General features: G+C 36.3%; 1 protein-coding gene across 1 annotated transcript in view; it reads left to right on the forward strand.

Moving 5' to 3' along the window:
• The window catches only part of RPGRIP1L (RPGRIP1 like), a 120495-nt gene that overhangs the window by 27287 nt on the left and 71094 nt on the right, over positions 1–22114 (forward strand). The window contains exons 7-11 of the mRNA XM_055146186.1: positions 4522–4627; positions 6858–7004; positions 8585–8658; positions 16757–16896; positions 21973–22079. Of these exons, the coding sequence (XP_055002161.1) occupies positions 4522–4627; positions 6858–7004; positions 8585–8658; positions 16757–16896; positions 21973–22079 (574 nt within the window). The remainder of the gene's footprint in view (positions 1–4521; positions 4628–6857; positions 7005–8584; positions 8659–16756; positions 16897–21972; positions 22080–22114) is intronic.

Genomic DNA, 22114 nt, shown 5'->3' on the forward strand with positions numbered 1-22114 from the left:
GCGGTGCTCAGGGGACCATATGGGATGCTGGGAATCAAATCCGAGTCGGCCGCAGGCAAGGCAAACATCCTACCCATTGTACTATCACTCCAGCCCCTTAATTTTTTTTTTTTTGAAAGATAGGCTCTTGAAGTAAATAAACTACACTTTTTTTAATTTTTGCCATCTTAATCAGGGAGCACTATTTCCACTTACAAACTTGAGTAGTAGTTCGGAGCAAAACCTTTCAAGAAGATTTTCCTCCAATGTTTTAATGCAGCCTATTTAATTGACAAACAACGTTCTGTAACCCGGTTCAGAAGTGGTATCTTGCTAAGGATTGTTACTTGAGTATCCCCAGTAACAGCTGTAAGTGACCTCTACTCCAGCAAAGCTCTTTCAGAACTTGTCTGCCACTGAAAAAACACAAACACATGAAATAATGAGAGTTTTTTTTTCCTAAAGTTTTGACATTATATTCAAGCTTATCCTCCAAATTTAGCTAATTCTAAAACTATTATTGAAACTGTTGCTCAGAAAAATGAGCCTCACTATCCTATGTCTAATATCAACTTTCCATAATCTCTGAGGCTAGTTTCTGTATCCTAAAGCTTTCTCCGTTAAATATCATTTTTGTCTTAAAACTCAAGAGGCGTTTTTCAGCATTTCTATTCCTTACTGTGGCAAAGAATAAATTGTCAACAGAGGAAAGTAGGGTAGTTGGGAAGTGGGGAAGGTTGGGATTTGTGTGCCTGGGGAAAGACGTATAAGAAGCTTTTAATCGAGCAGAGAGGTTTTTGCTCTTAAGCTTTCACATTAGACTATACATTACATCGTTCCAGTGAGCGTTTTCTTCTCCAGTCTATCTGAGGTTTTAAGTTTCTGGATTTATTATGGCACCCAGTAGCAAAACTAGAGTCAAGTGTTTTCAAGGCTTCTATTAGAAATTCCTTTTTCAGAGTTTATTGCCTGACTGTTTCAAATTATATGAGAGAAACTTGGCACATAGGTTGTTGAGCTGGATTACTTTTTTCAACATAAAATCTAATTTATTTCAGTTTGTTTTTAATCTAGGGATGATCCAACAACTCTTGTCATAGTTTTAGAAGATTTGATCATAGTTCTAAATAATATTTTGGGGGGGACAAAGAGAAATTGCATTTTTCAACCTAATTGCTCATAAAGTTTTCAAACTCTTTGTTGAAAAACTAGAGAAATTAATTTTTACAAAACATTTAATTAGTGTGTTAGATATCTGCAAATCATTTCACCATGTGTAATACAGCATGTATGAATTGGTAAATGACTTAGAGTTAGTTTGTTTTAATATTTTTACTATGCATTGTTCTTTCGGATAGAATATCACCTAAGACTTGATGTTCCATCATAGTGCAGGAAACACGTCACATAAATTCTTTTTGCTTGTTTGTTTTTGGAGAGCCACATTTGGTGGTTCTCAAGCATTACACTTGGCTCTGCACTCAGGAATCATTCCTGGTGGTGCTCAGGGAACCATATGGGATGCCGGGGATTGAACCTGGGTCTGCTGCATGCAAGGCAAATGCCCTACTCACTGTATTCTCTCTCCAGCCCCCAAATTTTGCTCATCAAATTCACACTGTATCTGTTCACCCAAGAAAGCTATGGTGAGGTCTTCCTCCACATGCATAAAGGACAAGCGACTCACAACGACCCTCCTCACAGTCCTTATTGGGGGTAACATTTTATTTGCCCCCTTTTCTCTTTCACTTCCATTATTTCTTTATCTTTCTCTTTCACTTCTCTTTCTCTCTCACTTTCATTATTCTTTCACCTTATTTTATCTCTTTAAAATGTTAAGTTGATTATCCGAATGAGTCATTGAGAAGACAGACCACATTCATAACATTGTTGATTTTTAATCTCAAAGGCACTTTGTACTGTTGACTGAACAATTTTATTTTACAAACCAATCATCCTTTTCAGTATTACCCTAAGAAATATCTGAATTATAATCATGCCTGTTGAATATAAAGTCCCTAATAACATAGTTAAAGCATTATTAAAGGTGGCTTGGTATTACACTGTCCCAGAATAGGTATACTGTAAAAGAGTTTCTCAACTGGAGTCATAGGGGCCCCCCATGGGTTCCCAGGATATCCCAAAGGATTTACAGGTGAAAATTACAAAATTGGGGTGCCAAGCACAAGACTAGAGGGCCAGCCTGGCATAGAGGGGTCAGAGGAAGGAAATAATATTGGAAGGGAGCCACAGTCAGAAAAAAGATTAAGAAACACTACTTTAAAGCAAACTGAAATTTTATTTAAAATACTATAATATTATTACTGTATTTTAAATACTGCTAGGTTATATTTATGCTCAGCATTAGGCATTATTATTATAAAATACTAAATCACTGTTCTTGGAGATATTATTAAATCTTAAACTCCAAGAACTTTAGGAGAATGAATATCTGGGGCCAGAGTGATAGGACAGTGGGTAGGGCATTTAACTTGCATGCGGCTGACCCAGGTTCAATTCCTGGCATCCCATATGGTCCTCCAAGCACTGCCGGGAGTGATTCCTCAGTGCATGAGCCAGGAGTAACCCCTGAACATCACTGGGTGTGACCCAAAGAGAAAAAACAAAAGAGAACGAGTATCCAAGAAAATATTAGACCACTGAACATTTTGGTGGGGCTGGAGAAAAAGTACAGCAGGTAGGGCTCTTGCCTTCCACACGGCCAAACAAAACAATAACCAGTAAATAAATTACTTTATCTTTAAAATATATATATATACATATGTATATATATTGGCTTTTTGGGTCACACCCAGCAATGCACAGGGGTTACTCCTGGCTCATGCACTCAGGAATTAACTCCTGGCAGTGCTCAGGGGACCCTATGGGATGCTGGGAGTCGAACCCGGGTCGGCCGTATGCAAGGCAAATGCCCTACATGCAGTGCTATTGTTCCAGCCCCTTAAAATATTCTTTAAAGATATTTAATCAACTTTGTCTTGCAAAGGGAGATAGTAACTGGAATTTGCCTTGCCTGCATCCCACTCCAGTTCAACCCGCAGAACCACCTCTGGTCCCCTTAACACACAGGAGTGATCACCTAAACAGAGTCAAGAGTAGTCCCTGACACCCCTAGGTGTGACCCGACTCCCCTGATACCACTCCCTTCACAGAAACAGTTTGAAGTTAATTTGTATTGTATTATCTTTCCATATCAATAAATGTCACTCGCCGTTAAGTGGCCAAACCAAGGAATTCCAGAAAAGCAGACAAATTGTACACTGGCTTCTAAATAGGAAAAGTCTTCTGCCAATTAAAAATTATAGCCCTTACATTAAAATTTTTTAGTGAGTAAATATTATAATGAGGGGAATAACAGTGACTGTGCTATTGAACGTGGACTCAGCACTACTAGATAGCATGTTTTAGACACATAATTATTTTAACATTGTGTTAAGACTGTACCCTGGGCAAGATCCAGGTTCTAGGACTTGTTTATCTTCTGTGTGAGGACAACTAACTGTCTGATGCCAAAACACAATGAACTTTCAAATATCAAAGGGGAAAATTAAGTATTTCAAGTCCTCAGCTGGTTTACAGATGTGTGAGCTTTGTAGTCCAATTTCTGGTTCTAGTAGGGCATTGTGACAATTTTTCCAATATGTGTATACTAGATAACTTTTGGAAGTAAAATTACGTACTTTGAATACTTAAATAATTTTCTGAAATAAGGTTTTTATATTCTTTAAAAATGAATTCTGAAACCAAGTTTCATCATCTTTAAAACATAATTAAGGAACTTCTCTTCAGAGTCAGAAAAATAAAAGCATTTTGAAAACAGGTATTCATTTAGATCTATGATTAACCTTTAACAAGATCTTTCTCTTAAATTCTACATTTGCTTTAATCTCAGTAGGAAAAATACAAAATAGTATTGCAGCATATAGAGTTTCTATATACCCTGTGGATGTTAAATGATCTCTTACTGCTAAAGGCACATCTGTAACATATTTAAATGCCAGCTTTGGGCATTATTAGTGTAAAATGCTAAGTCACTTTTTGGAAATATTTTGAAAAGTTTGAACTCCAGGAGGAAACTCCAATAAATTGTAATCTTATGATACCATTTGTTTGGAGAGAAGGACGGGAAGATAAGTAGCTATATTGCATTTTTTTTTTTTTTTAGGGAAAAGTAGTATGATAATTCTCCTTAAAATGGGTCTGAATTTTGGTAGTGGGATGATTACAGTGCTAAAGACTGCTGGATCACCTTAAGTAACAAAAATTATTTCAAAGCCATATTATCTGTTGTTGAAGAGATAAACCAAGTCGTTGTGACTTTAAACTAAGAGTCCAAGCATTTTGGAATGTTAAAGAATTATTTCTGATTGGTTTTATGTCATCTACCCAAAGCCTACAATAATAAAGTGCATACTTTTTTTTCTAAGTGACAGTCAATAAAAGTGTGTCATTACGTTGCTTTTTTCCCCCTCTTACCTTGCTCTTTTTTACTTTTTTTTTCTCTAACTGCATTCTTTGAAGGTCAAATATTCGGGACAATGTAGAAATGATTAAGCTACATAAGCAACTCGTGGAAAAAAGCAATGCTCTTTCAGTTATGGAAGGAAAATTTATTCAGCTTCAAGAGGTACTGTAATCATTTATTTTATGATGGTAATACGAATATACAAAGCCTCAAAAGAAGTGTTCAAGTGGTTTTATTTTTTAAGTAAAATGGTTGTAGAACTAAAAAAAGTTTACAGAATTGCTCTTTATTCTCAAATATATATAACCTCATATATCTGTTATTTATAACTTGATAACAAAAAATAACTTTTATAAATATCTGTGTGTATTTAAATAATAAACACATTTATCATAAATTATATCATGCCAGGAAAATTTATTTTTAACTCCTTTGTCTGATGAGCACATGGCATTAAAGGTTTAGTTTTCTTTTTGAATATATATTCAGTTCTAAGTATTTATGAATCTGACATAGACCAAAGTTATAAATAAGTTCAGCAATTAGGTTTTATTAAATCTGTCTTTGATGTGGTGTTTTGTCATTATAATTATCAGAAAAGTATTTGAATATCCCTTATGTCAATTATCATATTTATTTTAAATCTTAACCATTGAAGTTACAGTACTTGGGACTCTTCATCTCTGTGGTAGTTTAACATGGACTATCTATGGCCCCACAAAAATATGTCATCAGAGAGTTTGTATTTTTTGGCACTGCATAATTACCATAGGTTCTGGAATTAATGAACTCCAAAACATTCCAGATGAGCAGAATTTCTATTAAGCAATACTTTCTTTGAAGTACTGAGACAAGGAAAGCAATAAATTTATGTGAAGTATGGGGTCATCTGAAACCTGAATTCTCTATTGAGTTGGATAGATACTTAGAAGTCACACTCTGGGTATTGTTGGTATCCTGCAGGAACCTATTTAAACGCCAAGTAATAATTACCTTTTCCTACAATTAGGAGAATCTGAAAGGAGAGGAGACTAATTAGAGAGTGAGAATGATAGTGCTCTCCGCCGATAGAAAAGATTTTAAAATGTGTAGAGTCGAAAGTCATTTCTAAAATGGAAAATTAAGAAAGGGATTAAAAAGTGATTTTTTTTTTTAAGGGGTGTGGGTGGTAGCTCAGAGGGCTGGCGTGCACGCTTTGCATGCAGGAGATTCAGGTTCAATCCTGCCACCGCATGGACCCTCGAGCACCAGCCGGGGGTCTCTAAACCAGGTCTCACCAAGTACTGCCACTTTACACCATAGCCCAAAAACTAAAAAAAAAAAAAAAAAAAAAAAAAAAAAGTGTAAGTGATTTTGTTATATTCTCTTAGCCCTAATGATCTTTACTTCCTCTCAGTGGCCCCAGCTTTTTTGTTTCAATATCAAATATCAACCATAATAGTTTTTTGCTATACCAGAAGCACCCCAGGGGGAAACTGACCTAGGCTCACGGTTTGAGGGGTTCAGCCCACAACTGTTATGAAGTAGGGGCATGCCCCATAGAGGGCATGTTAAAGATAGTGTTATGTAATAATCACAGGAAAAGTCAAAATTGTCCTCAAGTAGCTCAGTAGGCTTTTATTTTTTTTTTCCTTTTTAATAAGGAACTTCAGTACAACTTAATTGATTTGAGTGAGCAGATGAAGTATTCCATGTTCTGGTCATATGGTTTCAATGAAAAACACTTTAATTACCTTTTCTTTAATTTAGAAAATGGAATACATGGCATTTAAGCATATAAAATTAATTTAAAGCATATTCATAAATAGGCCATTTTCAAAATGAAGACGTTTGTGATATTTTGCTGAATTGAACGTCCGGGTGTTTTGTTTTGTTTTGTTTTGTTTTGTTTTGTTTTGTTTTTTCCAACTTAATTGTATTAAAATGAGGAGCTAACCTTCCAAGCTTGTTTATTTAGTGTGGTGACAAGTCCTTTCAATTTGAGTATCTGTGGTCAGCATTTATTTGTGCCCCATGCTGCAGCAGTTTTAGACAGCCCGCCCAATCAATCACTGCAACCACAGAAAAGAAAGGGGGAAAAGCACTACAACGGATTTACTTACTGGTCACTCTCAACAAGTCAAAAACCAGGAGGGGGGAAAAAAAGGAAAAAGCCCTTTCTTAGCCACTCTGTTAAGAAAATTCTACTTTTATTCTTTCTTCACTTTCAGTGGAGAATTTCTCCCATGGTCAAGGTGTACCTATACATTATTTGTGATGCAAAGAATAAGCTGTGTGTGTCATGAACTGTGGGGGTAATTTTTTTGTTTTTGGATAAGTCATAATTATTTTTTGTTGAAAGCAGAAGCCAAAAGTCGTCCTTGAGAGAAACTTTTGGCCTGTTGTGTTTTAGAAGCAAAAAACTCTGAGGATCAGCCACGATGCCCTCATGGCCAATGGAGACGAGCTGAACAAGCAGCTTAAAGAGCAACATTTAAAATGCTGCAGCCTGGAGCAGCAGCTGCACGCCAAGACGTTTTCTGAAAGGAGAATCGAGGAGGTAAGCTGCCAGAGAGATCGCGCATCCCGGACACTGAATGTTTCCGGCACTGTTTCGAAGAGAAAAGTCAAGACATTTCAAATGGTTTTTTTTTTTTTAATTTTAAAATCCTACACTGCATACATGGCACTTTGAACACAGTAACAAATAGCCACAGATGTATTATTGTGTACATGGTAAGCCAGTCAAACGGTCACAACACTTCAAATCAAACTTAGGGGAATGTTTCTGTTTCCGAGAAGGATGGTTTGTTCTGTCTGCAGCGTCAGCCTCAGCGGTTTTGTTGTGTTTGTCTAAACTCATCTTCCTATATTATTGTTGTTTCTTGCATCCCCAAGTAGCACAAATCTTTTTTTTTTTAAATACCTTGTTCTTAAGAAAAAATGAAATGAATTTCGATCCCCTGGTACCACATAGGGGCCCCCAAATCCCACTAGGAATGATCCTTGAGCGCAGAGTCAGAAGTAAGTCCTAAGCACAACTGGGTGGGTGACCCCCCAAAAAAGCCTAAATAAATAAATAAGTGCTAGAAATAAATGCAGAAAGTTACATTTTAGTCGCGAAGAGATATTACCTCATGTTTTTATATCTAAAGATATTATTGGGGGATGGGGAGGCTGAAACATGGTAGACTATTGATTCACTTTTAAAATGTGTCACTGGCTCTTTGTAAATTCCAGGTAATGGGAGAAAGTGTGTCCTCAAGGTAAATAGGGATCAACACAATTTTTTGCACCAAGAGAAAAGTTAATCCTCTTATTTCCACTGAGTTCATTGAGCATGATGATGGAGTTCATCAGGGAAATAAGTTAAAAAAAAGAAAATTCCGTAGACTTCACAGTAATTTGTTTTGTTTTTATTTGGGGGCCACACCCAGTGATGCTAAGGGATTACTCCTCGCTCAGAAATTACTTCTGGCGTTGCTAGGGGGACCATATAGCCGACTAAGGGATCGAGCCCATGTCACCCACGGTACAATCTCTCCAGCCCTGACAGTGAGTTTTTAACTACAAATTATGGTGCTTGCTGGGGCTTCCAGCCCAGATTGTGGTGCTCAGGGCTGCACCCCTTTAGGTGGGCCTGTACAAGTTCATTTATCCACTTCAGATGTGGTGCTGCAGTACTTGCTGGATTGCTCACACACTCCTCTCTGTGGTATGGCTGGAAATCACTGGCAGCAGAAATCAGAGCTGAAAGACTCAGAGCGCAGAGCTGCGGGAATGGTGCTGTGCATGTGGCAGCCCCAGGGAGTGAACTCATGATCCTACGCTTACGAGGCCCCATTCTGAGCCACTGCCCTGTTCTTCCAGACTCTTCCAACACATTATTTATTGAAATCTGGCACATACTGTCACAAAGCAGGGAAGTGTCTACTAAATGAAAATATTAGTAGCATGTTTGACAATTTTTTTTTTAAAATCAATGCTGGATTTAATACAGACAACATGAGTGATTTAGTTAGTAGCTGCAAGTTAGAAATTAAAAAACTGAAACCTATTAGCTCCTTTCACATTTTTTTACCCCCCCCCAGTGGTTTCATATGATAATTACCTAATGAGTCTTTTTTTTTTTCTTTTTAGCTGCAGGATAGAATTACCGATTTAGAAAAGGAACGGGAATTGTTAAAGGAAAACTATGATAAACTTTATAACAGGTAAATAATGGTTCTATGTAGTCTCTGATTCTCCTAAGATTTTTTTTTTAACATTTAAACATAGGGTGGCAGAAAAATACAATATTAACTTAAAATTAGCAATGAATGATAGCAAGAAATATACTTTAGATAGATTTTATAAAAGGAAAAATAAGTGTCTATTCAGGCCTTGATTATAAGAAAACCATATCTCTCTCTCTCCAAAAATAACACCTGTCATCTACTGAACATAAACAGCTAACAGGCATCTGCTAAATACTTTAGATATGTTGCCATAAATTCCTCATAACAACCTTGAAACATAGGTATTATAAGTGCCTATTTTACAGTCAATGAAGACAAAATGCAAGCAAGTGACTTGCCTATATTGGTAAGTCACAGAAGTAACTGACTTATATTTGAGCTTTTCTTAATTTTTCTTGCTTCTTCCTCTGAACTACCCAGCCTGTTAAATGAGTGAATCTGTTGGTAAAGAGCAAAAGCATTCACTCAGAATAATCTCTGTTCCATAGAACGGTGAGAACACAACTGAAGATAAAATTTATAGGGGCTGGAGCGATAGCACAGCGGGTAGGGCGTTTGCCTTGCACGTGGCCGACCCGGGTTCGATTCCCAGCATCCCATATGGTCCCCCAAGCACCACCAGGAGTAATTCCTGAGTGCATGAGCCAGGAGCAACCCCTGTGCAATGCTGGGTGTGGCTCAAAATGCAAAAAAATAATAATAATAATTTATAGAGCTACTTAAATATGATTTCTTTCTGTGCTTCATGATTATGATATTCTGAAATTAATCCTTTCTGGTATTATTAGGAAAAAAATTCTATTTCATAGCTAAGTGTAGTTAAGTGTTAAAGAAATTTGTGTGCACACATGTATATTTCTAAGTCTTTTCATATGATCCTGCTGAATGATAAGTACAGGTTTACATTAAAAAAAAAAGTGCATTTAAAAAAATCTCACACAGCAGAGCCTGGCAAGCTACCTATGGCGTATCCGATATGCCAAAAACAGTAACAATAATGGGCGTCATTCCCCTGACCCTGAACCCAGCAGGGACGAATAGAGACGTTACTGGCGCCCACTCGAGTAAATCGATGAACAACGGGAAAACAGTGATACAGTGATATATTGAAATATGCCTATTACCACTCATACTCAGCAATTATTGATTCTATACTGAAACATCTGAAAATAACCCTCTGATCTGCTGGTAAATCTTTTAACTGTATATTTTATGTTTTGTATGTCTGGAAGCTAAATTTTTAAGTTAAGTAAATCATGGGTAAAGAATCAGGATAGACTTCTATTTTGGTTTGTTTTTAAAATTACCTAACTTAAGTTAGGCATCAATCCAGTGGTATGGATTACCTATGTTCCTTACCTGCTTGTACTGATTATTTTTGTATAGCGGCTCATTACGTTAGGGGTTACTAAATATCAGAGTCAGACACCAGTTAAAATAGTTCTCTGGGACTCTCGGCGTGTGTCCGTCTTTCTGTGGGATAGCCCTGGGCTGCCTTCCAGATCATTTGGCCCCAAACACTGCTTTGTTGTGGCTTCTCTCTCATCAGCCCTGATTAGTTTTACCTAAAATACCTATCATATCTCCTGCTTATATTTCCTTCTCATAGGATAGCACATAGGCTAATACTGATGTATGACTAAGTATTTACTAATTATGACTTTTAAATATTCAGATTTCAGCATACAAAATGGTACAACATATAATTTGACTAAAAAAAAATCACCATATTTTATGTGAGGGAAATGAGACTCAAGTTAAGAAATGTGCACAGGGGCTGGAGCGATAGCACAGTGGGTAGGGCGTTTGCCTTGCACACAGCAGTTCAATCCCCAGCATCCCATATGGTGCCCCAAGCACTGCCAGAAATAATTCCTGAGTGCAAAGCCAGGAGTAACCCCTGAGCATTGCCGGATGTGGCCCAAAAATGAAAAAAAAATGTGCACAGGCTGACGTAGTATTACTGAGATTCCAGAGTAGACAAAGATCTCGTGTTTATGACTTTAAGACTCTTCATTCTCTGATTTTAATTGCATTGGAAAATTCTTCCCTCCACCTCTTTGGGCCCACCTGGCTGTGCTCTACACTTACGCCTGACTCTGATCAAGGATCACTCCTAATGGGGATCACAGGTCTGTAATCGGTGCCAGGGATCGAACCTAAATGCCCACGTGCAAGGCAAGCGCTCTACTGGCTGTATTATCAATCGTGCCCCCATTGGAAAAAATTTGTATGTGAAAATGGAACCTTTTTTTTTTAATGACCAAACTGTCATACATTCAGAAACTTCTATTGATTTTTATTTATTTTCCTATATCTTATGATTTCCTATGGCCCAAATACAAAACAAATAAGTACACTTATACTTACTTATCCATTTTCTACTTCCCCTAATTTGAGGACTTTCTGAACTTATTCTCTTTGAATTAAAAAATAAAGACACATTAAACTTAGCTGGGAATAATGCATAGCCATAATTTTGTGAGGTATGATTTTCTCATGTCTTGTGACCATGAAGCTTTCACATTCTATATATGATAATCTATGACTGTAAATGCAACTTGGAAGGGTTTCATTTGGAATCTTATGCTTGAACTGTATATTTTTTCCTGCCACATTTAAAACAAAGAAAAAAAAAAGAAAATTCAGTACTGAAAAGTCACTGACTATACCCTGGTTCAATCCTTGGCACATTGTTCCCCAAAGACAGAGCCAGAAGAGGCCCTTAAGTAATGCTGGGTGTGGGCCCAAACCTTTGCCCCCACAAAAGAGATACACACACACACACACACACACACACACAGATGCAGTATTCTTTGTGATACATTCATTTGAATTTTGTGTACAATGTGAAATGCACACTCTAATGTGTACAATAGACATGTTAGTAAAAGTGAAACTAACATTCTCCAACACATTTTTTATTTCTTTTGGGAAGGCAATTTGGGCCGCATCTGACTGTGTTCAACCTTTGAACACAGGCTGTTCCTGGGTCTGTGTTCAGGAGAAACCCCTGGTAGGTGCTCAAGGAATTGAACCAGGGTCAGGCACGTCCGAGGCAAGAGACTTCCCCCTGTACTATCTCTCTGGCCCCCAATTTTTCACATGTTTAATTGCTTTCAGAAGCACAGTTGGAGGAAATCTACAAAAGTTTATATCATCCCTGAGATCCTTTATAGCTCCTGTGTTTAATGGCACTGCTATTCATCATTACCAATAACTTAGTGCTCGTCAAAAGCTACATACACTCCCTTTCTGGTTAGTCATAATGATAGTATGTTTTTAGAAGTTGAGCATTTGTTTGTTATTCAGAATTGGCTAGTTTTCTGGAGAAAAATATGATTTGCAGATTGCATCCTCATCGTTCTTTTTCAAATGAAATTTTAAATGTGTTTATTGCTCGACATGTGACATATTAGAAAATGATTCTGGTATGATAAAACCCTCATGTTAGTATTTGGTATGAGCCTTTTTTCAATATGCTAAAGAATTTTGATACAATGTCAAAAATAAGTGTAACTTAATGAAATGTACAATTTGAAAATTCAGAATAAATTTTTTGCAATTAAATCTTTCTGTTCAGTTGAGGAAAGTTGTAATAGAGTAAAGCTGTGTCCCATTTTTGAAGTTAGTATACTTCTAGAGTGATATAATTGAAAACTTTTCTTCAGCTATAATATCCTTCAACTGTAATATATAAAAATCACCTGGAAACACACCAAAAAAGAAGTTTTACTACCCCACTTGTGCCCTTTCTATCTGCTACTTCCCATCCATGAACCTCACCCCCACCAGCTATTCCATTCACATTCAGTCAATCTGCAATGTCTTAGTGATTTTAAGACATTGCTTTTTTTTTTGATGTAAAGGTATTCATTTTTATTTTTTTTAATTTTTTTTTTATTATTGGACACTTATCTTGTTCCTTTTTTTTTTAATTTTTTATTGTGGAAAGTTACAAAGTTACAAAGTTTTCAGGTTTAAATCTCAGTTATACAATGCTCGAATACCCATCCCTTCACCAGTGCTCATATTCCACCACCAAGAATCCCAGTATAGCTCCACCCCACCCCCTCACACCCCAAACCCCCCCACGCCCCTAGCCCCCCCACCCTAAGCCCCCCCCCCGCCTGTGTAACTAATAAATTTCACTTTACTTTCACTTTGATTGCATACAATATTTCAACAAAACTCACTATTATTGTTTGGAGAGTCTCTCCCCTAAAGTCAGACCTGCTGAAAAGGAAGCATTAGATAATTTGTTTTCCATTGCTGAGGATGAAGAAGTGTGAGGTCGAGTGACCACACTTAGCGGCCTCTCAGTTTTGGGTTTCTGTAATTTAGTATTTTAGTAACTAAGTCCAGAGAGATATCTGCCAGAAGTTGCATCGTTGCCAACTTGTACTTCTCAGTTACATTATATTCCACATATGAGTGCAATCTTTCTATGTCTGTCTTTCTTTCTGACTCATTTCACTCAACATGATACTTTCCATGTTGATCCACTTGTATGCAAATTTCATGACTTCATGTTTCCTGACAGCTACATAGTATTCCATTGTGTAAATATACCAGAGTTTCTTTAGCCAATCATCTGTTTTCGGGCACTCTGGTTTTTTCCATATTGTGGCTATTGTGAACAGAGCGGCAATGAACATGGAAATGCAGATGTCATCTCTACTATGCCTTTTTGCCTCTCCGGGATATATTCCCAGGAGTGGTATTGCTGGGTCAAATGGGAGCTCAATTTCTAACTTTTTGAGAATCATCCATATTGTTTTCCAAAAGGGCTTTTGGAAAGGTATTCATTTTTAAAAGCAATTTTAAGATTTTAATTTCCTAAGGAAAAACTAATGGGTTTTTTTTTTTAAGCATTGGTCTAGTTTTTGAAGAAATGTTTAAGAATTGGGTAAATCAGGATTGGAGAGATAGTACAGTAAGTAAGGTGCTTGCCTTACACTCAGCCCACTTGTGTTTGATCCTCAGCACCACATATGGTACCCTGAGTCCGCGAGCACAGGAGCCAGGAGTAAGCCCTGAGCAAAGCTGGGCATGGTTCCCCCCCACACACACCAAAAAAAAAAAAAAAAGCAAGAAGTACTGCTGACCCCTGTAGACTCTGCTTTGTTTTTGGAGCGTGACCGGCTATCCTGTCATTCTATAAGGACTCATGGAAGCTCATGTTCAGTTATGAGGCCTTAGTGCTTCCCAGAAATCAAACATACATTTGATGCAGCAACTCTCCTCTGGACATCATTGAAGTGAAGCATTGTAAAGTCAATCTGCATTTAATGTTTACCAAGCCCTACCTGCGGTGCCTATAGATTTCCTTGTGGGTGATTTGTTCTTCTTGCCCACATTTTACATTAGGATGCTCTTGAATATTGGTACAACTGGAATTCCTTCTGTTAGAAATAAGACCTTAGGGTGGAGACAAATTCTTCAGTTCCTATTTCGATTGTATCAGATTGATTAGGGGTGTGTATTTACAGTCTGCTGACCCATGAATTGGTGGACATGCCAGTGACCACAGACTCCAGGACATAGCCCACGGCAGAATGACATTTTGTCACTCCTGCATGCCACATAATGTAACAATGAAATCTGCACAAAGGCCAAATATGATTCCCCCCCACCCCAGTTGTCACTGTAGGCAATATACAAAAACATTTTCATGAATAAAAGGTTCTCAAAGACTGTTCTCATATGCAGATTTAATCATGTACACAGCCTTTACAAAGAAAATGGAGCCAGATGTGGTTTACCATTTATAGTTACACAGATGGCTCCAAGCATAGAGGAATACAGTAAATTCAAAAGGAATTCCTCATGAAACTCCAGTGGAATGTAATCCTAAAGTTAGAGGGAAGATAGCAGTGGGCTAAATTCAGATTGACTTATGCTGATTTACACTAGTATTTTGTGGGTTTGGAAAAACCAGGCTGCTAAATTGTTCTTAATTTAAACACATACAGCTTCTGATGTTTCTGCCAGATTAACTGTTGGTGATCTTTTTGCTGGTACTAATGCTATTGGAACACTACTGTTTCTAATTTTTGGCGTCTGATATAATGTATGGTTGTGCCTATTTCATCATGCTAATTTTTTTTCCGGCTAGTACATGTTTTTAATAATAAAAGACACACACGCACACAGATACATATATACTCATATACATATAGTATATGTTTATATAATTTGATCAGACCCAGAAGTTATATTTATTCTTTGTTTGTAAATATAACAGAATGTTTTTTGCTTAGTATTGGATGTTTATATTTTATGTGGAATTCATTTACGTCTAGGTAATTGTACCTTTGATAAAAAAATTTAAATATTAGTATATCAGATCCAAAAATGTTTAAGGTTTTATTTCTGAATCGAAAGCATCAATAGAAGAAACAGCTGTCATATAAGGAGGAACTTATAGAATTCTATTGGGGGGAAGGGGCGGTATTTGCACCATACCTGTCAGTGCTCAGGGCTTACTCCTGGCTTTGTGCTCAGGGATCACGCTTGACAGTGCTCAGGGGTCTGTGCAGTGCCGGGGATCAAATTCAGTCCTGCTGCAAGCAAGGCAAGTGCCTTTCCTCTCCAGACCCTCTATTTATTTTTAAGAGTATGATATAAATACAATAAAAACATTGAATATGTAAAATGAAAACAGTTTTGCTCCTTGAAGTCTGTCAGAAAAGTATATAGATACATTTGTCTCTCTCTTTATATATATATATGTGTGTGTATATATACATATATATATTTAAGTAAAACCTAAAGGCTAAGTGGAGATAACATTAATAGCAATTTTCAATAACAAGTTAACTTCTTTTTTTTTTTTTTTTGCTTTTTGGGTCACACCCAGCGATGCTCAGGGGTTACTCCTGGCTTTGCACTCAGGAATTACTCCTGACGGTGCTTGGGGGACCATATGGGATGCCGGGGATTGAACCTGGGTTGGCCGCGTGCAAGGCAAACACCCTACCCGCTGTGCTATCGCTCCAGCCCCCACAAGTTAACTTCTTAATTTGTACAAAAGCAGACTCTGTACAAATATATATTTCATTGGCTGGTTTTTAAGTAAGGAGAAAAGTCAAAGCTGGTGACCATTCATTCTGTCATAGCAAGCTTCACAGATAATAGTTTTCCACTGAAAACTGATCAAGATAGATTTTTTCCCCTTAAAACCTGGCTATCACCTGGGCGGCTTTATGAGAAGCTGGGTTCCTGTGCCCCAGCAGGACCTACATCTTCCAGTTTTCCTCGATGCTTTTAGTATAGATAGCCCCACATCAGCCTGAGGCCCTCCGGCCTGAATGGACGTAAATATAAATTGCTTGCATTGAATTAATTTTCCCAAGGTGTCCTTCTGACGTGCTGGGTCTTGGTTGCCATTGTTATCATTTAACAATAGCTTAAATGATAACACTTTTATTGAGGAAGAGTAATCCTATCTTTTTTTTTTTTTCCATCATGATCAGAGTTCCTCACTGGGCTTTCACCCCAATCATGTGTTACAAGTAAAACTGTTTTTCTGCCTGATGCTCTTGGGAGCTGTAGAACCAAAATTGCATTAGTGTCAGAATTGCCGTCTTCTGGTTCATCGTGCCATCATTTCGATGCCAGGATCTTGTGAATTCATTATGGTCCCAGACTCGGGGCATTTAAAGATCAGGTGGAGAGCCTCTCTTCTCTGGAACTAAAAGGGTTTGTGTGTGGGAGAGAACGATTTTGTTCGATGTCAATTGCTGAGGTTTGGAATTGTGGATTCCTCTGGAGTATGTACAGTATCTGAATTCCTTTACTAGTCCCACAAAAGCTGCACACTGCCAACTTTTCTGACTTTAGAGCTCTAAATTAAGGCCAGTTCCTTTGCTCATCCCACAAACCCTTTCATGTTCCCTAACCGCAGCCTGAGAAAGGCGCCTTGGTTTCAACAGCAGCAGACCAGCATATGTTTACTTAATTCCTAAGACATGATGACAGTGGTCTTTGTGCCACTAAAAGCTTTTCTCTTTATTATTCTCGGTCGAAGCTGATTTCCAAGCTCTCCTTGCTTGTCACGTGTGTCTTGCAGTGCCTTCAGTGCTGCCCAGGAGGAGCAATGGAAGTTAAAGGAACAGCAGCTGAAAGTGCAGGTCGCCCAACTCGAGACCGCCTTAAAGTCTGACCTAACCGACAAAACTGAAATCCTTGACAGATTAAAAAGTGAAAGAGGTACATGTCAAATGACTGCCGACGTATTGCTCTCCGGCATCTGTGTTGTTCCCTGTTACTCGCTGACTCGGTCAGTACTTTCCAGCCGCCTGCTCGTTTTGTGTCCCCAGGTTTCTTGCTATCTATAGGAAATTCGAGTCTGTGTGAATCAGTTGCCTTAAAATTTCCCTTTACTCCCATTACCTATATATGCCAAAGGATAATGTGTTTCCCACAGATTCTCTCTGTCTCTGTCTCTGTCTCTGTCTCTCTCTCTCTCTCCTTCCCTCCCTTTCCTTAGTGTTAGGTGGGGTGCCCAGGGCCATTCCTAGCTCAGAGGGGGCCCATGTGGTGCGGGGGGATCCAACCCAGGGCCTCACAGGCAAAAGGCATCTGCTCTACCATCTGAGCCACTTTGCTGACCCTAAGTTGTCTTTAAGTTTCTTTCATTTTCCTGCATTTGGATCCTTTCCTCTAAGAGTCAGCAAGTATTTGTTGAGCATCGGTATTTGCTAGGCAGAACTAAAGCAAATGCCATTCCCTCATTTAGCTGAAATTCAATAGGGAGAAACTGAAAGCAATTAAATAAATATATAATCATATAAATTTGAAAAATTAAAAAAAAATAAAGCCTGGTAGTATGATGGCAACAGAACCCAGCCGTGCAGACAGGAGAGATAGCAGAAGTCATTGCTTGTCAAAACCAGGGAGGTCAGTCAGGGACAGTGCCTCTGCCTGATAAGATGTCTGCCTCTGCCCTGGGACAGAGATGCCAGAAAGCCTTGTGAAGGTATCCCCGGTAAAATACTGAGCATTAATACGTTTCATGTTATGGATGGATCATGTCTCACCCCTCTTGTGTCATAAAGGCATAACACTTATAATGAAAGTTGATGCCTGATATCATGTCCGCATACAAATACACTCAGAACATAAATCATTTGTTTCAAACATATCTATATGCTTGTCTACTAGATAAGTCAAGTAATATTAATAAGGTTTATCCTTTGGAACATTTTTTAATTTTTCAACATTTGCAGTAGCATGTTTATAAAGGTTTAAGTGTTTATAAAGATTTAATGTGAACCTAACAAAATGTTTTCTAGTAGTCAGCGCTCTATATATTTAGATCACATTGTTATAGTTCTTTAACTATTTCCTTTTTTTCATTTTAATATCTCTGAACGGTCATGCATCTTATAAGGGATAACATTTCAGAATTATGGTCTGACTTTACCTAATTTTTAACATCTAGAAAGTCTGAAATCATGACATTTCTTTTAATCAGTGGAGTCTTAGTTGCACTGGTGTGTGAATGCATATATTTGTTCACCAGTTGATTCAATTTGATAACGGAAGATTTGTGAATTGTTTCTCTCGAAGATTTTAAGTTAAGTAAAAGGATGACATGGTTTCTTACAAAGTGGATATTTTAAATTTTATAATATCCTAAACACATTTTAGAGTCTAATTTTAATATGTCATATTTTATACCTGAGTGTGTCTATTTAATAGTTGCTCAATAAATTCTTGTTTGTGGACGTGAATGTTCAGTAATAGCTTTTTCCCAATTTATATCAAAAGAACTGATATAAATTGCTCATTTTTAGAGGAAAATGAAAAAAAATCTTTATTTCTTTGCTTTCTGTATTTCCCTAGATGTCAGGAATTCCAAAACTCAGATATCTTTAGACATCTGAATTTGTCTCTGGAAAGAAACTTACTCAGGGATAGAATCTTGGTTGTCTTTTTTAAAATCCCTGTTTATTGTTGAATTAATTCTGAGGATTATTTTTAATTATTAAGAGCAATAGTGCTTTGATTTTATTCAACTAGTCCGTTCCTCATATTTTTTACTGATTATTGTTTTTCAGATTTTTTTACTAACTCATACACACTATAAAAAAAGTTCAGTAAAAAAATTATTCTGAAAAATCACCCAATATAATCACTGTCTTTATATGTGATGTTCCATTTATTTCTTAATATTTATATATTGTGACATTTTAATTTACCATATTGTAAAATTGTCCTTTGAGCATAAATATAAATACTTATCATTATAATTTATAGTGGCTGTCATAGTTTCCAGTGTGAGAAAGTATCATAGATTGTTTAAGAATATATTGAAGAATTTTTAAATAGCTTTATTTTGTAAGTATTATAAACATCTTATGCTAATTATTTTATATCTATCCAATTATTTTCTTAAGAAAACTGAATATTTTTTAATGGTACTACTATCTGTTCTCTTTGCTTGAATTCTTAAAATTTAGAGGTCTGATGGTTTTGAGTTTTATTTCTTTGCGAAAATAGAACAATAGGACAAATATAATCTTCACCCTTTTTCCCCTGGAAATGTTAAACAAAATATTTAAATTATTTAATTAAGGAAATCTTTTAATATTTAGAAAGTTTCTTTTTGTGTTACAGATTTCTGAAATTGTTTAATTTTACTTTGAAGTCTCCTTACACATTTACCTTTTCATGTATCAAATAAATGTTCTTTGCCAGAAGATGTTTCCCTGGCTTCTTGTAGTCATTCATCTAACTGGCAAATTATTTTTAGAGAATACTCACCTCTTTATTCAAGGTACAAATTAGTTTCAGATTGTGTGAATATGTGGGGGAAGAATATGTAAATGCAGTTTGCATTTGGTTAATGCTTAAATTAACTGCATGTGTTTAAGGGCTTGCTTTTGAAAGTTCCTTTCTATCTTTAACTGAAATGCATAATTCAGCATAATGCATATGGTTATATTGATCACAGCTGAAGATATTAACACAAAGGAGCTCTGAAAATTGTTTAGATGTATTGTTCTCTGCACTCTCTTATTAATGGTGTGCTTGAAGAACATAATTTTTAAAGAGTGAAATGTTATATCATTTGAATAAAATGCTGTTTAGCTTAACCTGCTTTTTGTCAAATCATAAGGTAAGGAGGTTATTTTTCATCTTGTACAGAGTGCTTTGATATTTCATATTATAATTCAGCGACTGTATTTTCTCTTTGAACCTCTGGTGTCTCTGTGTACGTTTTAAAAGACCCAGGACTTTTATTCCCAATAAGCAGTTTAAGAAAGGAAAGACATAGTGGATAATTCTACATAAAATTCAGTAGAAAGTATTTAGTGATATCTTCTCCCACTAGTGTTATCTTCCCACTAATATTACTTGAAATTGAAAAATCTCAGTGGAACAGGAACATGGTTGTGGAAACTAAGTTCAGTGTAGGAAGAACGTTGAGTAAGTTCCTACGTACTGCATGTAATTCTTGGTACCCTGCTTTGAAAGACTGAAATAGGAAAATTGAGCATAGAGATCATGAAAATCCTCTGTGTGGGTGAAGGAGGACAGTCGTGTCTTTTAAACTGTAGCTAACTCTCAGAAAGCAACCCTGAAAGTTTGCTGCCTAGAGAATGAAATTACGTTTTCTCTGGTTGTACGTTTTGTTTTACAACCTAATCATTCCATCTAGATGTTTCAACCTAGTCAATATAAAGGGTTTCATATTCTTATCCTGCTCTCGTCAAGGCAAGTTTATCTTGTAAAAATTTATACTTAGTGCTAATTCTAATTTTAGTTTAAACGCACGTGTTTCTCTGTGAACTTGATAACCATTGTCCTCATTTGAAAATTCTTTTATGCACTCACTAAATACTAGGTGACAACTTTTTGTCATATAAACAATATGATAAAATGTTTATGTAATATTTTAATGTTAATATGTCTAATAATAGACATATGCAAGGATGACAATTTTATAATAATATATTAATATTATATTAATATCACACATGTCTGATATTAATAGACATATGCAAGGATGACAATTTTTACACTAATATATTAATATTGCATATGTCTAATATTAATAGACATAGGCAAGGATGACAATTTTTTTTATTTTTAGCTTGAAAGAAAATGTCGGAGATTAAATACACCCAGATTTAGTTAATTTTTTCCTAACTTTAATTTACAACTTTTACTTAAATGTAGAAATTACTGCTTGGGAACAAAGTAGTATAAAAGTCAAACATTTTTGTATAAAATGTTTATTGTAAATTAATTCATATATATATATAGTTCTTGGCAAATGTCTTGATTTTGTTGTTAAGAAAAGGAAACAAAAATGTACAACTTGAATTGAGGACTTCATCTAAATGTACATCTTGGAGAGGAGAGTGAAATGGATGGATGGAGACACTGGATACTGTGGCTGAGAATTAGTCTACAGGGATCCAGGATATGATTCTTGGCCACAATAAGCTACAGTGAAGAATACATTTAAGAACATGAGGCTGAAGAATAAATTTGCTGACTATTATGCTTTTTTTTAAGTTAACATATTTAATGCAGGGACTGAACATTTAATTTTTTTTATGAATGTACTATAATCAGTAGATCTGTTCTCCTGCTTGTTTGTGGGTCATGGTGAATGGGCATCTAGACAAATGCAACCTATCTCCTCTCCTTCGCTATAGATCTGAGCTCATGTCTAAATTCATACTTATGAATAGCATGAACCTAATGAATAAAGAACACACATGGATTATTATTAGTAAGACTATGTACTATTTGAGCATTCATTTCTCCTATCAGATTGGTCTAAAGTATGGTTGCTGGATTCAGTTATTAACAGAGGGACTATCTTGTTTTTAATAAAAATGACTGTTTTACTGGGAAAGGAAAAATTCATCAAAATCAATTAAAACAAACTAAAAGTCTAAAATTTTTTTGCATGCTTTTCAGGACCTTTATTAAGTAAGTAAAAAATCATAAATCTAGAAGCATATTTTCTTAGGTATTTTAGATAGAGTGGTCCTTTGAAGCCCCAGAGGCCACAATTTCCTTTATTAATACCGTGAACTTAAGTCTTAAGTTTTTGATAAGCAAGTGAATCATATGGTAGACACATGAGAGTTCATTTGTTCCTCATTCCCTGCTGCCTTTTTCTAGGTGTTAGCTCAATTTCCTTTCTTACCAGAATAATACTAGATAAGGCTTGGTATGTATCAGGAATTAAAATTCATTTAAAGTATGTCCTTATATCTCATGCTCACTTACCTTTCTAATTGTGTTGGCTTTATTTTTAAGACCAGAATGAAAAGCTTGTTCAAGAAAATAGAGAACTACAGTTACAGTGTCTTGAACAGAAGCAACAACTTGATGAACTTAAAAACCGCATGAAGTTTTACAACCAGGTGAACCAACTATTTGTGTTTATTTAAGACAAAAA

The sequence above is a fragment of the Sorex araneus genome, chromosome 8 (genome assembly GCF_027595985.1).
Source record: "Sorex araneus isolate mSorAra2 chromosome 8, mSorAra2.pri, whole genome shotgun sequence".
Lineage (NCBI taxonomy): Eukaryota > Metazoa > Chordata > Mammalia > Eulipotyphla > Soricidae > Sorex > Sorex araneus.